This window comes from Genypterus blacodes, unplaced genomic scaffold (genome assembly GCF_046128005.1).
Source record: "Genypterus blacodes isolate CSIRO-AG114 ecotype Tasmania unplaced genomic scaffold, CSIRO-AGI_Gbla_v1 ptg000053l_1, whole genome shotgun sequence".
Classification (NCBI taxonomy): domain Eukaryota; kingdom Metazoa; phylum Chordata; class Actinopteri; order Ophidiiformes; family Ophidiidae; genus Genypterus; species Genypterus blacodes.
The window spans coordinates 6,130,969-6,145,282 of record NW_027466865.1 but is presented as its reverse complement, the minus strand read 5'-3'; the positions used below and the strand labels follow the sequence as shown (position 1 = coordinate 6,145,282).

General features: G+C 44.8%; 1 protein-coding gene across 1 annotated transcript; it reads right to left on the bottom strand.

The window, feature by feature from the left end:
• Positions 1-637: 637 nt before the first annotated feature.
• itga2.2 (integrin, alpha 2 (CD49B, alpha 2 subunit of VLA-2 receptor), tandem duplicate 2) lies at positions 638-13,842 on the bottom strand. Its single transcript, XM_076151156.1, has 30 exons — positions 13,697-13,842; positions 12,326-12,449; positions 10,922-11,031; positions 10,724-10,815; positions 10,396-10,510; positions 10,150-10,277; positions 9,904-10,052; positions 9,263-9,413; positions 8,653-8,818; positions 8,309-8,385; positions 8,015-8,153; positions 7,395-7,540; positions 7,155-7,298; positions 6,801-7,004; positions 6,540-6,670; positions 6,276-6,439; positions 6,048-6,199; positions 5,826-5,936; positions 5,138-5,223; positions 4,605-4,746; positions 4,409-4,501; positions 4,251-4,327; positions 4,072-4,155; positions 3,879-3,981; positions 3,687-3,797; positions 3,261-3,371; positions 3,013-3,126; positions 2,820-2,909; positions 2,130-2,246; positions 638-1,828 (listed from the first exon to the last, which is right to left on the bottom strand). Exons 1-30 carry the CDS (start codon positions 13,740-13,742, stop codon positions 1,739-1,741), a joined length of 3,567 nt encoding a protein of 1,188 aa, XP_076007271.1. The 5' UTR covers positions 13,743-13,842; the 3' UTR covers positions 638-1,738.
• Between the last annotated feature and the right edge of the window lie 472 nt (positions 13,843-14,314).

Sequence of the window (14,314 nt, the reverse complement as noted above, 5' to 3'; positions counted from 1 at the left end):
CCCAACAAAGACAGGCCTCCTGGAATATGCTGCTTATTAGAAACAAATAGCACATTCCACCTTTCTAGATCCAAGGAAACCAGAGCTAAAGACACTGCTGGGTGCAGGATTTGGCTTATTCAGAAGAAAAACATTCCAAAACAGCCGAGGGACAGACTGACCCTACCACGACAGTCAGAAACTCAAGGAAGAGATGGATTGATTTTGAGAGAAAACTCAAAACTGTACTGATATGTGCAGAGATGTGATCCAATAAGGGTTCCTAGCTGGGTCAGGCTTTCCAAAGGGGATCCAGCAAGAGGAAGGGAGAGGAATAACGAGTCCTAAATCCAAAAAACTATATTTGATGCACTGAATGAAAGTGGTACAGAATGTTCAGGCTGGTCAATAAGCAGCAGTGTCAACATGTAGTCAATATCGTGCTGCCATCTTGTGGTCAAAACGTGCAAATACAACCAGACCCAGCTTCCTAACTTCCTCCCTCACAATGCTGGGCAGGAGTTTCCCCTCTGAATGAACAAAAACATCTAAATACCAACAAGGCATGAAAACACACGGACCCACAATGCACAGAAGTTGGGTTATTTTCAACAAAACCACTATATTCTCGAATAAAACAGAATAACAGTGTAACCGCTTCTGAATAAAACATATTTTATTTGTGAATTATTTGTCAGGATAACAGAATTCCCATGGAGTTGAATTGTTTTGATGCAGTGTGGCGTTTACATGTGTGGGTTTCCTCCCACATGAAGGTTCTGTCAATGGTAAAGTCTGTTTCCACTGTGAATGAGTGTGTCGTTGGTGTGTGTCAGCCTCGTGGGGGAGGTTGAGGGTGTATCCCCCCTCTGGCCCAGTGATTCCTTGTATAGGCTTTAATCCCTTTCCCATTCCAGCACAGATGAAGTAAGAATATAGAGCTGGATAGATGGATGGATAATTCCCTGCAATCACTCCCTCTATTCCTGCTGCTACAAGTACAATCAGAACCAGTTTCATTTACCATCACTACTCGCAAGTACCTCCAAATGTCATCAATAAAATTTAATAATTCCACCTGCCGACTACTTAACAGACAGAGACAGATATGAAAAACAAATGCAGTATACAACATCACAATCTTCATTTACAGTATATACAAACACAAAACTGTACTAAGCCATATTTCCCTGTTTCTGGCAGTCATACCTCTCATATCAACAGCTTAGAAGAAGAAAAGCCCTGAAAGCTGCATCAGGGACATTGGATCAAAAGGCAGCCAGCATGAGTGACAACGATACGTTTGCTGTCCAGATGTCTGACAAATGAGTGTTATTTACGAGCGTGAATTCCATCTCCATGACAGAGTGACGCTGTTGCCCAGAACTCACATAGCAGACAACATTACAGTGTGATACTTGGGATTGCAACATGCATCCAGTCTGATGTCATTGTTGTAATCATTTCACATCACATCACAATAAAACACTATTTTACATTTTACTTAGTGCAGAGCAGCAATTTCTCGATGTGCAATCCATACACACACACACACACACACACACTGCAGGGGCAGATCAGCATTTCCAGTGTCTGGGCTTTGGGTCCGTGAGGCTCTGTGAGGAACTCCGGCATCCACTGTGAAGACCCGGTGAAGACGGAGGGACAGAGGGACAGAGGGACAGAGGGACAGAGGGACAGAGGGACAGAGGGACGGAGGGACAGAGGGACGGAGGGACGGAGGGTTTGTCTCTGCGTCTCACAGCACTTCATCGTCGCGTGCGTGAGTCTGCATCTCCTCCTCTGCCTCCGTCTGGAGCTGCTTGTACTTTCTTTTGAAGAATCCAAACTAGAAAAGTGAACAGATGAGATTCAGTTACACAGTTCTAGTATAAAACCTAAAAGGTGACCTAATGGATCACATGAAAAATGAAGATAACAAAATTAAATAAACACTAAGAATCATCACCTATTGTTCTTTCTTCTTTCAACAAAAGTCAATACACAAAGTAAATGTAAACTTAAGTGAAAAAATTATCATCAATGACATCCTGCTATGATCAATAACATTTCAGATGCTTGATTGATTGACAGTTGGTTGATTGTTTTCCTGTCAGTTGGCAAATCAATGAATGGACCGATCATCTTACCTTCCACAGCAGCCCGACCGCCACAGCCAGCAGCAGCAGGCCCCCGATGGCACTGCCCACTATCACCCCCACCGGAACGTCAGCAGTCTCTCCAAGCTTACTGACTGTCAACTCCACCTGGACAGCAAGGAGAGCAGGGGAGCAGGGGAGAGCAGGGGAGCTTGTTATCTGATGTAATGTCTCTGTGAATCCAAACCTAAATTCTGTTTTTCCACAGTGAAATATGATATGGCTATGGTATGGAGAAACCCTCCAGCACCCTCACAAACTCCTACACTGGTAATTCAGGCTCTTTCATGTTCTTTGTGAAACCTGCCCCTCACCTTCATTGCTGGTTGTGTCGTAAAGAAGAGAGGACTGAGCTCCACTTCGTTTAGGTTCATTCACTACTTCAGATTCGAAACTTCACAAAATGAAGACGAGCAGCTGTCTTTCCTTTATTTCTCTCTCTAAATAACCTACAGCCACTGCCAACTCGTCTCTCCACTGACTAAAGCATCTTTCACTTCCGCCAGATGACTCATGGCCATTCTGTGCCCTGTACCGGAGTTCTGATGCTACAGCGTGCAGTGTTGTAGGACACAATCACCAGCCTGAGCTTCGGTCGGCTTTAGACTGTTTACTAAGACCTTCAGTCTCTAGTCCTTTAACTACAGAACAGGAAGCAAAACTTTAGAGTTGTGATCTTACTGGAAGCTGCTTGAGGCCGATAATGAGCAGGTCAGGGTTGGAGCTCTCCACTTCCACACTGGAGGTCAGCACGAGGGTCTGATAGGTGGCCTGTGTGTGACCATGAAAGCCAACATGTCAACCCTCCAATCACGTCGCCAGACATGCAACTGTTATAGGAGTTACTGTTCAATATATTGTTCAATATATTTACCGCAATAAATGTGCCGGTCCAGATCCTTGTTTTCACCTCCACATAGTAATCTGTCTTGACTTCAATATCTTTCAGGACACATTTGAGATACTTGCAGGTTGCACTCTTGCAGTCCTGACAGTTTGTTTGGGGAAAAACGAAATTGTTTTTGTTCGTGAGGATCACATGCATCACCAGGTGTTATATGAAAACATTATATTCAACAAAGCTGCTATTTGGACTTGTAATAAATGAAATCATTGACTGACCAGCGTCTTCATGCCTCTGAGGCTTTCCTCTGAGAAAGACGCCGTGTGGTTCTTCACACCGATCTGCAGTGGGTTAACCAGGCCACTGGAGTCACAGCTCACAGGACTCCCCTACAGGCAGAGAGACAACTTCAACCTCAGCTCAGGTACAAAATGTGACACTTCTTCTTCTGTGGATCACCAGGATGTAAAGATTAAAGCCCGACTTTGCGGAAGCCAAGATACGAGAGTTAGGGAGTCTTTATCAAGCATTTTCTCTATGAGAAATGCATTTGATTGCTCGTTTCTTGAATTTACATCGGACCTATAGTACTTGCTGTGTGTATAGTTGCACGTTTTGTACTACTCTTTGCAGTTTTAATGTCAATTTAGTGTCTTCACAGTATCTGACTATTATTAGAGACGTGTGTTTGGCTGCACACTCACTGTGTCTGTGTTGACGTTAGTGACATAGAGCAGCGGATTTCCATCCTTGGTGGTCACTGGCAGAGCGATGGTCAGGTACAGCAGGCTGACAGGGAAGTGGGTCGTTGAAACCTTTCAAATAAAAGTATTTCAGTCAATATTGCTGATGAGAGGGCCAAAGTGTGTTTATGAGGGCGGATTCCTTTACTGCACCTTCACTTTGAGGTTAAACTCTGGACCAATGTCGTCTAGAGTCTTCACTATCTTGACCACTGGAGAGGATTCATCTGCTACATAGAAATTGATGTTTGACTTCCTACGACAGAGGAACCACAAAAAATGCCACAACTGATTAAACTCGAGTACGAAATTGTCAATCTAACACCAAAACAAAAAGTTCAATCACCTGGATAGAACTATTCCTGCGTCATACTTCACAGGAATGGATATGTCCACTTTGTTGTCAGCCGGTCGTTCCTCTTTACCATCGCTACAAACGACAAAAGTTGAACACATTATTACACATCCTCCATGAGAAGTGGATCGTGTCGTATTTGTATTCAGTTGGCTGTGACGTCGCCGTACCACTTCGCCTCAAAGTTCACCTCCGCTCGGTTTTGCAGCTGCTTCAGGTTGTAGTCAAAGTTGATCCAAAATGTCACCTGCAAAGAAAGAACCAGAAGCTTTTACCCCATGGTTAGTTGAGAGGAACAGAGAGCTTCTTTGAGTCTTCTTGCACTGACCTCTTGGTTTTCCTTTAAAGCCGGATATCCCACTTGGCAGGCGACCACATAGGTTTGCGTGGCTGAGGTGCATTTGACTGCTGTGCCGTCTCTCTGTCGGTTCACACACACAGATAGACAATAGATTCAGAGGAAGAACATCTGATTTCATGGTACTGTCTAGTTAGAGATGAAAGGTGAGGCTTGTGTCTCTCACCGGAGCAGTGATGGAGGCGTAGAAGAGGTTGCTGGAGTGTGAAGCCAGGACCTGTGTGTTGTAAGCGTTCTCCTTCTTGTTCCTCACAGTCACTTTAAATGTCAGCTCTCTCTTATTGTAGCTGACCAGCACAGGAGTTGAGCTGCAAAGGAAGACCTCAGATCAGGAATGAGTGTGAATCTCACTTCGATGGAAAGACGATCAAGACGACAAGATATCAATGAATGGATGCCGTCTACAGGTTTGATTTGGAATGGACCAAATGTGTACAAGCACGTTTATCACAGCTGCAGAACCAAAACAGTTCAAATGTGCTCGACTGTGAGAAAATACACTTAAACGTGCAGCGCGTCTCTGTAAATCCCTTTGTTCCCATCGTTCCATCTGCTAAGTCACAACATCTGGGCCTTAGACTCAAAGGTCAAGAGATGTTCCAGGGTTTTTGGGACAAATGATGACCGACGGTGCCTTTGATTCCCAAATTCCTGTATACATTGAAGGCATCGTGTGTATAAACGTGCTGTGTTACTCACCCAGACACCTTTGTTAACGACGTCACGCTCAGCACAAGATCACTGACACACACGTCATCGGAGCCACAGTCCTTAGAAAAGGGGACCTGGGACAACAGAGCAGAATGTGTTTGTGTGTGTGTGTGTGTGTGTTTGTGTGTGTGTGTGTGCGTGTGTGTGTGTGTGCGTGTGTGTGTGTGTGTGCGTGTGCGTGTGCGTGTGTGTTATCATCACGCTTATCACACAGTAACGTCTACGGCACACGGAACATGATATTTACTTTAGGGGAGGCAGTAGTCGAGTGGGTAGAGCTTCCGCTTAAGAACCGGAGGGTTGCCGGTTCGAGTCCCTGCCGAGGTGCCCCTGAGCAAGGCACAGAACCCTCAATTGCTCCCCCCTCTGCGAAGGGTGGTAATATGATGTAATGTAAGTCGCTTTGGATAAAAGCGTCTGCCAAATGATCGTAATGTAATGTAATGTAATGTACTTTCTTGGATAGCCTCTTAGTTAGGAGAGCAGGAAACAAGCGGTGTGTGTGTGTGTGTATCTGCGTGACTTGGAAGCTGGTAATCATGACGCACACACACACCTTGTCATTTGCAACAACTGTACAAAACACCTCTGCAAATATAACTATTAGGTCTGAATGTTTTTCCCCTTAACACATTTGTAAAGAGTGAGGGGACGTCTTTACAAATGTCTCACTCACAAAGAACTCCCAGGCATCGGGCGAGAACACATCCAGCACTGGGTTCACGTCTGGGCTCCTCTCTGCGATTTCTACCTTCAGACTGATGGAGTTGACAAAATCTGCTGCCTCCTGTTGAAGAAAACATACATTGACAAATTGGATCCTTATAGTCGGTTACAACCTCTAAATATGTAATAACTATTATATTACTATATATGATTATTACGCAATGAGTTGTACCTGAACAATGACTTGGAAATTTTGACACAAAGGCTCTGATGATATTTTTGCATTTTCTGAGATGAAACGTTCATTGTTTTTCCTGAAGAGTCCTCGTGAGGTCACTCGTGAAGCCTGCAGGTCAGCGTCCAGCGTCAACGTGTAGGAGACATCTGAAGGACATTTCAATTATAGTTTTTATACATGAGATGAGTAAGCCGGCGTTTGTTTGTCTGGAATCACATGTACCGGCAGGTCCTACGGGGTTCTTGGGCCTGAATGCAGCCCTGAAACAAACGTTGGCGTTGAAGCAGGAAACTTTCCGCCCGTCGATGTCACACGGCTTGCTGAGGACGCTGATCTTATCCGGGGTGAAGGAAACTGCAGCTGTGACTGATGCCACACCGCGAGACCTGAAATCATAGTGTAGCCACCGCACAAGAAATAAGAAACCCACTCATTCACAAATTCGCAAACCTGTTCTCCTCCTTCTTCTTCTTTTTCTTCACTCACCACAGCTGGATCACTTTGCCATAAGCCCCAATTGAGATATCGGGGATTGTGTCGTCATTCAGATCTTTAGAACCATCCAGGGACCTTCCAAAATACTGCATTTGAGGATGCAGCTTGGTTCCAATGATTCTCTGGAAAAGGTCAACAACAGAATGTGATGTATTTATCACGTGAGACAGAGAGAGAGAGGGGGAGAGAGAGAGGGAGAGAGAGAGAGAGAGAGAGAGAGAGAGAGAGAGAAGCTGCTGTTCCTCTTCCCACCTGAGAGAACCCCTTGTGTAACGTCTTCTTCACGCCACTGTAAACATACACGACTCCCGACCCTTTCTCCTCCAGCGGTGCCCCGACTATGACGTCATTGTACCCGTTGAGGTCGAGGTCGGGGACGGCGGTGATGGCCGTTCCAAAGCGGGCGTTCTCTGTGGGAGGCGGGCCGCTGAGGAAGCCCTGCTCGTTCAGAATTCCCTTTGGGATGGAGACCGAGAACAGATTTCACATTATGTTGTGATACTCTGAGTCTGTGTCTTTATCTGTCACAAATCTTTACTCTCTCCTCCCTGTTGTTCAGCAAAGGGATACTTAAGAGATGTTTCATGACACCGGTCTCGCTGTTACCTTGGTAACAGAGAAGAGGTACACCCTGCCTTGCTCTCGCTTCTGCTCGCTCATGAACATGGGCGCGCCGACCAGCAGGAGGTCCGTCACCCCGTCTTTGTCCACGTCCAGGGAGCACAGGACGCTTCCAAAGTACGACCCAATCTACAACATCAACTGAGTCTTTATTCATGCCATTAACAAGTATTCATGGGTTTTTTAAACTCTGTATTGGTTGAAATGAATGCAAGTGCCTGTCACCTGTTTTCCTCTCTCTGAGTCTATGATGGTGGTTTGTTTCTGGGCACTGAGGGTGTAAACTACGACCTGTCCGGAGTGGTTGGATCGAGGCGCCCCGGCAACAAAGTATTCTGTAGCTCCATCGCTCAGTGTGCTGACTGAATAACCTGGGAAACACCACTATGATGGTTAGTAAAACTTGAAACAATCACCAAACAGCTGCTTTCAGATCTGTAACACACATATTGATGTCCGATTCTTAACTTTGCATTGTTTAAATTTGAGCTAAATTCCCATAATTGGTAGAACTGCATTTTGTGTGAGACTCAAATGATAATTGAATTCCTGCTGAGTTTGCATAAAATGTAAACATTAAAAAATGTTGTTTACTGTTGGTTTTATATGGATTCATCGTGACAATACTGCAAAATGTTTGATTGATAAGTTCTGAGCCATCCCTCTAATCTGGGGTTTCCAGTTCACACAACCTGCATGTCTTTGGAAACAATCAACAGGAATACTTACAAGATGAAGAAATAAAAGCTTTACTGTGTACTATTCTGAGTATAACAACTGATTTCTACACCGAGGCAAAGATTTGATGCGACACAGAAGCAAACACACAACACACTGCTGCCTACCCAGTAATGAACTGTGTTTCTTGTCCTGCAAGGTTCCTTCAAAGGCTGAGAGAGGGAGGATGTCATATCTGGAACCTGACTGGTGCACCACGGTCCCACTCCAGCCGTAGGCTCCCACTGCCCCCAGCATCATCACATCCTTCAACAGCAAAGGTCAAAGGTCAGCCAACACACCTCACAGGTTTTATTGATACATCACGTTATGGCATTTTGAAGAACATGGACATACAACATAGAGAGTGAAGTGTCGCAACAGCGGACAGCGTCAGAAGTAAACAAAGTGTTGCTCTGTACCTTGTTGCTGGAATAGTGAGCGCTGAATCCCACCTGGGACATCTCCATCTTGAAATTCTCGCCCCCTTTCCCAGTGCCTTGTGGGTAAACAGCGTTGTGTCATCGCCAGAGACAAAAAAACAAAGAATTACACAGAGGATCAGACAAAAGTGCAGAATGTGCTTGAAAGCCAGAGTGTCTTCTGATCTGTGATGGGATCTCCAACTGTGACAGGCTTGTTGTTGCACGCCCGGATGGGAGAGGAGCTCTTGAAGTGGTGTGTGAATCAACATGCAGCGTCTGACTGGAGTAAATTACATGTACGGCACATCAAGCAACAGGAAGGGTGAGGATATAATGTGTACCCTCGATGTTGAAGATACGGTTCCCCAGCGCTCCAGCAATAGTAGACAGGGCCGCCTCCTCAGACACATTGAAGAAATAGTTTTCTGCGGGTAAACTTGCGATGGATTTGATTTCCTTTATGAGATTTGTCGTGTCGATGTTGCTTCTGATGTAATAACCCAGAACCTGAGAACAAAAGGAAAGTCAGACCAGATGAAACAGCGACTGTTAGACGACAGAAACGGATCCAAATAAAACTTTAGGTTTGTGATTTTAACAAGGTTGAACAGCACGATCGATTAGATGTGATGCTAGAATACGGAAACCTTTAAAACTTCAAGGGCAAAACAAAAGAAGAAACGAGCAAACGAGCTTTGTCTTTTTATCTTCACATAAGTCCTCCTGGCTGAACTTGAGGAGTGATGCATTATGTGATATTTGGACAAATTCCAGAATTATCTATTTACAGACGACAAGAGAGAATATTTATATACTACCAAGCAAAAACACAGCAAAATATGTCTTCTTTCATGTAAGCATACTGTTTCTTGGGCTTTTAAACAAAGATCACAAGAAAATAAGAGCCACTAACATGCAGCATGTAAGCTTTAATAAGATGTGATCACTTACAGCGATGCCGAAGCGAGTGATTCCCTGCCTCTCACACTCTGCAATCACCGACTCTCTGATGTCGTCGTCGTGAGATTCGCCGTCAGTGACGACCACCATCACTTTGGCGGCACCCGGTCGGCCCCCGTTAGACTGTAGGTAACCCCGCTGACTAAGAGAAGGGACGACGAGAGGAGGGTGGATGAACAGCTACATCAGGCCAGCAGAGTGATGTGCAAATCTAATAAATGATGTGTGTTTCACTTCTCAGAGCAGCTCACTTTCACAATAGCGGGAGTTCCTCCATGAAGAACAGACTGGTTTTAGCTGTTTTGAGGAACCTTTTAATTCTAATTTATCAATTTGATTGTCTATTTTTAAGTATTGCAACACTCATGGGCCTCTCATGGCCTCTCAATCCATGTTTTGGTATGGGCTGGTCTAAGTTAGGCGCCGCTCCATCAGTGGGCCGGTTAATCAGCTCCGTAAGCCCACTGCTGGAGCGGCTCACTGCTGGAGCGGCTCACTGCTGCAGCGGCACACTGCTAGAGCGGCTCACTGCTGGAGCGGCACACTGCTGGAGCGGCCCATAGGGATTCCTTCTGATGAGCCACTCTGGCCCTGGATGTATGAGTCAATGTCAGTGCTTCTGAAATACCAACCTGGCATACTTTATTGCATCAAAGGTATTGGTCAGGTCGCCATATTTCTGTCCGATTCTGGATGCGGCAGCAATCATTGCGTCTTTGGTTTTATAGTCATTCAGCCTGAATTCAAATCTGGGATCAACTCCGTACTGAATGACGCTGACCTGATGTAAAAACATACGGAAAAAACGGGAAAAGCGGTAAAAGCATGACATCAGGCTTCTGTAGGGAATGACATCGCTCACGGAAGCTTGCTCTCACCTGCGTGCTTTGGGGTCCAATGTCCAGCGCAGGTATGAGGTTCTGGAGGAAATCGGTTATGGGAGGCCAGGGATAAATGCTGTTGGAGCCGTCCAGGACGATCACAATGTCCATGGGTCCTCCACATTCTGCAAATGCCACGACACTGGTATTAAGTTCAGTTTAATGTGTCCTTGACATAAGTGAGCGACTCCATCAAAGTCGGTGGTGGAAGTCAGCAATGGTGTGAAGGCGAGCTTGTCTTACTATGCACGGCGGGTGAGAACGCGGGCTGAGGCCTGAAGCGCGGATCCAGTTCTGCACACGCTCCTGGGTAGAAGTCCTGATCGCCACAGTGTTGTGACCACAGGGGGCCGCACATCTGTCACACACGCAACCACAGAAGAAGAGAGCAGAGGCTTAATAAATGTCTACAACCTTCGCTGACGATTCAGTAACACAACTTTCATAACTGTTCAGAATGCGGTGATCTGAACAACTGAAAATGAACATCCCTGGGTGGGATTGAACCATCAGCTGACCAATGGAGACACACGATGACCCACTTATCAGTTTGTTCTTTATTCAAGCTTACCATGAATCTGTTGACTGAGGGAATCGTGGTGAGCGTCAGACCCAGGCACATGTTGGTGTCCACGTTTTTGACATTTGGAATGTGCATCGAATCTGTGAATACATCCACAAAGAAAACAAATCAGCTTGTACTTTACAATCTGACTTTATATTACAGTAAGTCCAAATCATTCATTCATCACACTTGGCCAGTGTTTACCCTGAAGATTGAGCTTATCACAGCTGTTTCTGGGCCCTGAGACTGGACACCTATAGATGTCCCCCTTCCTGTTTTGTTTGAAACCACTCCATGGAGCACCAACCAAGAGCCTGCAGAACACACAGATAGTCATCTCTTCCTCATAAACATGAAACAGACATAAACAAAGAGCAAATCAATGTGAAAGCAGTAAAAAAAAACATTATCAGTCAATCTTCATGTAATAACACGACCCACAGGTGGCAACAGCTTTAGCGTGTAACTCCTCAAACATTTTAAGAAATCAGCAAACAAGATTCTGCAAGCTGAGACAGAAAACATCCACGTCAGCTCCATATTTACATTTGTGTTGCTTGATATTAAAGTGAATAACATTACTAATCAAAATCCACATCTAGCAGAAATAGCAACATGCTGCAAAAGAGGCTGTACTGCTTAGGAAAGATGACACAGATTTACAGACTGTATCAGTGGTGTAATATGTCAGTGCGGCTGCGCTTCAAAGAAAAGCGCAGGAAGTGGGACACCTCATCCCTGCGTATCAGGAAGCAGACTGACCGTGACACTCTCACGTCATCATGAATAACAATGTGGTATATATACAAGCAGAGGCCTCATCACCAGGTACATTCCCCCCCGTTACACAAGCAGACACTCCTTCAGACTGCAAGTGACTCACACACACACACGCACACACACACACACTCACAGCGCTGTAAGTGTGTGCGACGCTTCAGCTACTGATTAACTCAATTTTATAAATGGGTGGGAGTTAAACAAACAAACTTGTACTTCACCTACAACTTTTCCAGACGACAGTGTTATGTATTGTCCTTCTTCTAATTGTGATTGTGCCTTTAGTTCTGCTAACTTGTGTCCTTCTATCCTTCTTTATGTGTGTTATTTTTTTATCTACGGTGGCCTGTGTCTGCCTGTATCTACCGATGTCTGTTTTTGGTGTTGGCTTTGTTCTATCACAGTCTAGTGCTGCAACCAAAATGCCCCCTAAACAAGACTGAACTGATTTGCTGAATCAGGCATGTGGGAGATGCCGACAATCAAGTGGACATACTGGATGTAGCCGCTGAGAGAGAGAGATGGTAGATATGCAGTGTTGCAGCCATGAGGGCCATGATTGGAAACTACTGTTCTCTGGCATGTTTGGAGTGTGTTAAGTGTGCAGTAAACATTACCTTTGCCAGCTTTATTGCTATTCGAAGGAAAAAATTAACTAACTGCCTAGAGAACACTGCAGTATATGGAGACGATGATTAAACGTGTGATGGAAACATGAATCCAAACCATGCAGTCTAGATTTAAAGAATAAAACATTGGAGCACTTTGTTTTGAAAATCATTCCTCTTTCATTAGACTTCACCCTCGGGGGAGGAATTAAATTCATACCATTTGCCTTCATGGTTTGCTGCTTGTTGGACAGTGTAGCCAAACTCTTCCCTGCCTGGTCCGCTGAAAATCTTGGCACCTGCAGTGCCGACGTTGAAGGACTGCGACTGCCAGATTCTGTCAGCTGGAGGAGAAGAGATAAGCCTGTGTGATGACAGTGACACCAACAACTCCATGTCCTTCTCTTTGGATGGAACACATCCAACAGTTACACAAAGCTAAATGAATCCAAATGCATATGTGGATGCTTCAGAGGTTGGGAGGAGGAGGGAGCCTTGTGAACAGAAAGATTGAATAGTTAAAGTGGTAGTCTGGGCGCATAGATCCTTTTGCATCAATGTACGATTGTAACCCAAATCTGATTAAACAGCTTTTATAGGAATAAATACTTATGGCAGATTTTGGGCAGGAGTTTTGTCTTCTAACTCCTGTAACAATCTCAGCCGGCCTGACTTCCCTCCTGTGAGTCAGGGGGTGCTTTTGTGTCTAAATCATAACCACTTGACTCATGAAAGCACAGCAGCCCACCGAAATAGCTCCATAATACATACGACTAACATTGTCCTTGCCACCGGCACACTGGATGGCGTGTTTCCCCTCAGACACAATGCAGATCCAGGCACGGCCGCCTGAACCCCCTAAGGACATGGAATTCACTCGTGTCCTGGTGAGTCCTGCAGTGGGGGACCTGCAAGTCCGTACAGCTTCCAGGGAGCCTCTGCAGCAGGAATGTGGATGTGAATGTGCACTGAGCTCAGGAGAACTTCACTGCACTCCACTGCCTGCTGCCACGCCTGTTTACCTGCAGCTCACTGCACTTCAACTCCTCCTGCTAACTTCATAACATTCATACTCCACATTTTATATCACTTTAGGGGAGATTGTGTGCATGAAGTTGAAGTCTTTGTCTTGGTGGATTAAAGCTTTAGTAGGGTGCCATTTATTTAGATCAAAACAAATTGAGTTAGTGGCTTATTTCTCCACTATATGCACAGAAAACAACCCACCTGGTATCATCACACTGTGTGTGAGAGCTGCTGTAAGGAGATACCAAGCCTAATTTAATATAACATCACTTCTATTCAGATGCATTAAGTGGACGGGAAGCTTGCTGGATTTATTTGGAAACTCGTCTGCAGCTCCTGTGCGTAATTCAAACGTGTAATTGTGACATTTAACCATTTTATATATACACAATAAGCAAGATAATGACAAATGGTAAACGTGTCGACAGCTACTTGATCCAAACAGCGTCATTGTGCCCCTGAGGACATGATTTGTCGCGTTTCACAGCATCGACAGAGCGGAAAGTCGCGCCCCAGGATGAAAACAACACGAAGTCCGAAGTTCAAAAACAAGTTGAGTACTTACTGATGAGGATTAAAGTGAGGAAAGTAGCCGCACCGCAGTACTCCATCTTTATTCCGCGAGTGTGTGTTTGTGTGTGTGCGTGCGTGCGTGTATGTGTGTGTGGCTTTGAATGAAGCGTACTTGGGACGCCCCGCACAGAGCCTAGATATGGACGTGCGGTGCTTCCGCCAATGATCAGAGCGCCGTTCATCTGAACTTTGAGCCCATTGAAGTTCAGGGAAGTCTGAAGTCTGCGGGCGTGAAGGCTGAACGTCAGGAATCTTCCAATAGATGACGGTAGATTCATCAAACTTCCCCGAAAAAATACTGGAAAATGTCATCGATTTATTTTTTTTCTACAACAAATTAATCATTTCCTCATTTTTTATTTTTTTAAATGTATTAAATTACTTTAGTAGAATTTTAGTTTTTGTCAGACTCTAGTTTGACATCAAGCAGTTATATGAGATGTATTATCATTGTGGTTGTTGTTGTTGTTGTTGATGTTGATGATGATGATGATGATGATGATGATGATGATGATGACGATGATGATGATGATGATGATGATGATGATGACGACGATGATGATGATGACATTATTATTATTGATTACGTATTTATTTTACTTTCAAATTT

Excerpts from the sequence above, each read along its gene's own strand:
- itga2.2 (XM_076151156.1), bottom strand. The coding sequence starts at position 13,742 with ATGGAGTACTGCGGTGCGGCTACTTTCCTCACTTTAATCCTCATCA. Across the intron at positions 7,541-8,014 it reads GAAACACAGTTCATTACTGG|GTTATTCAGTCAGCACACTG; the intron begins GTAGGCAGCAGT and ends GGTGTTTCCCAG. Across the intron at positions 4,502-4,604 it reads ACGCCTCCATCACTGCTCCG|AGAGACGGCACAGCAGTCAA; the intron begins GTGAGAGACACA and ends GTGAACCGACAG.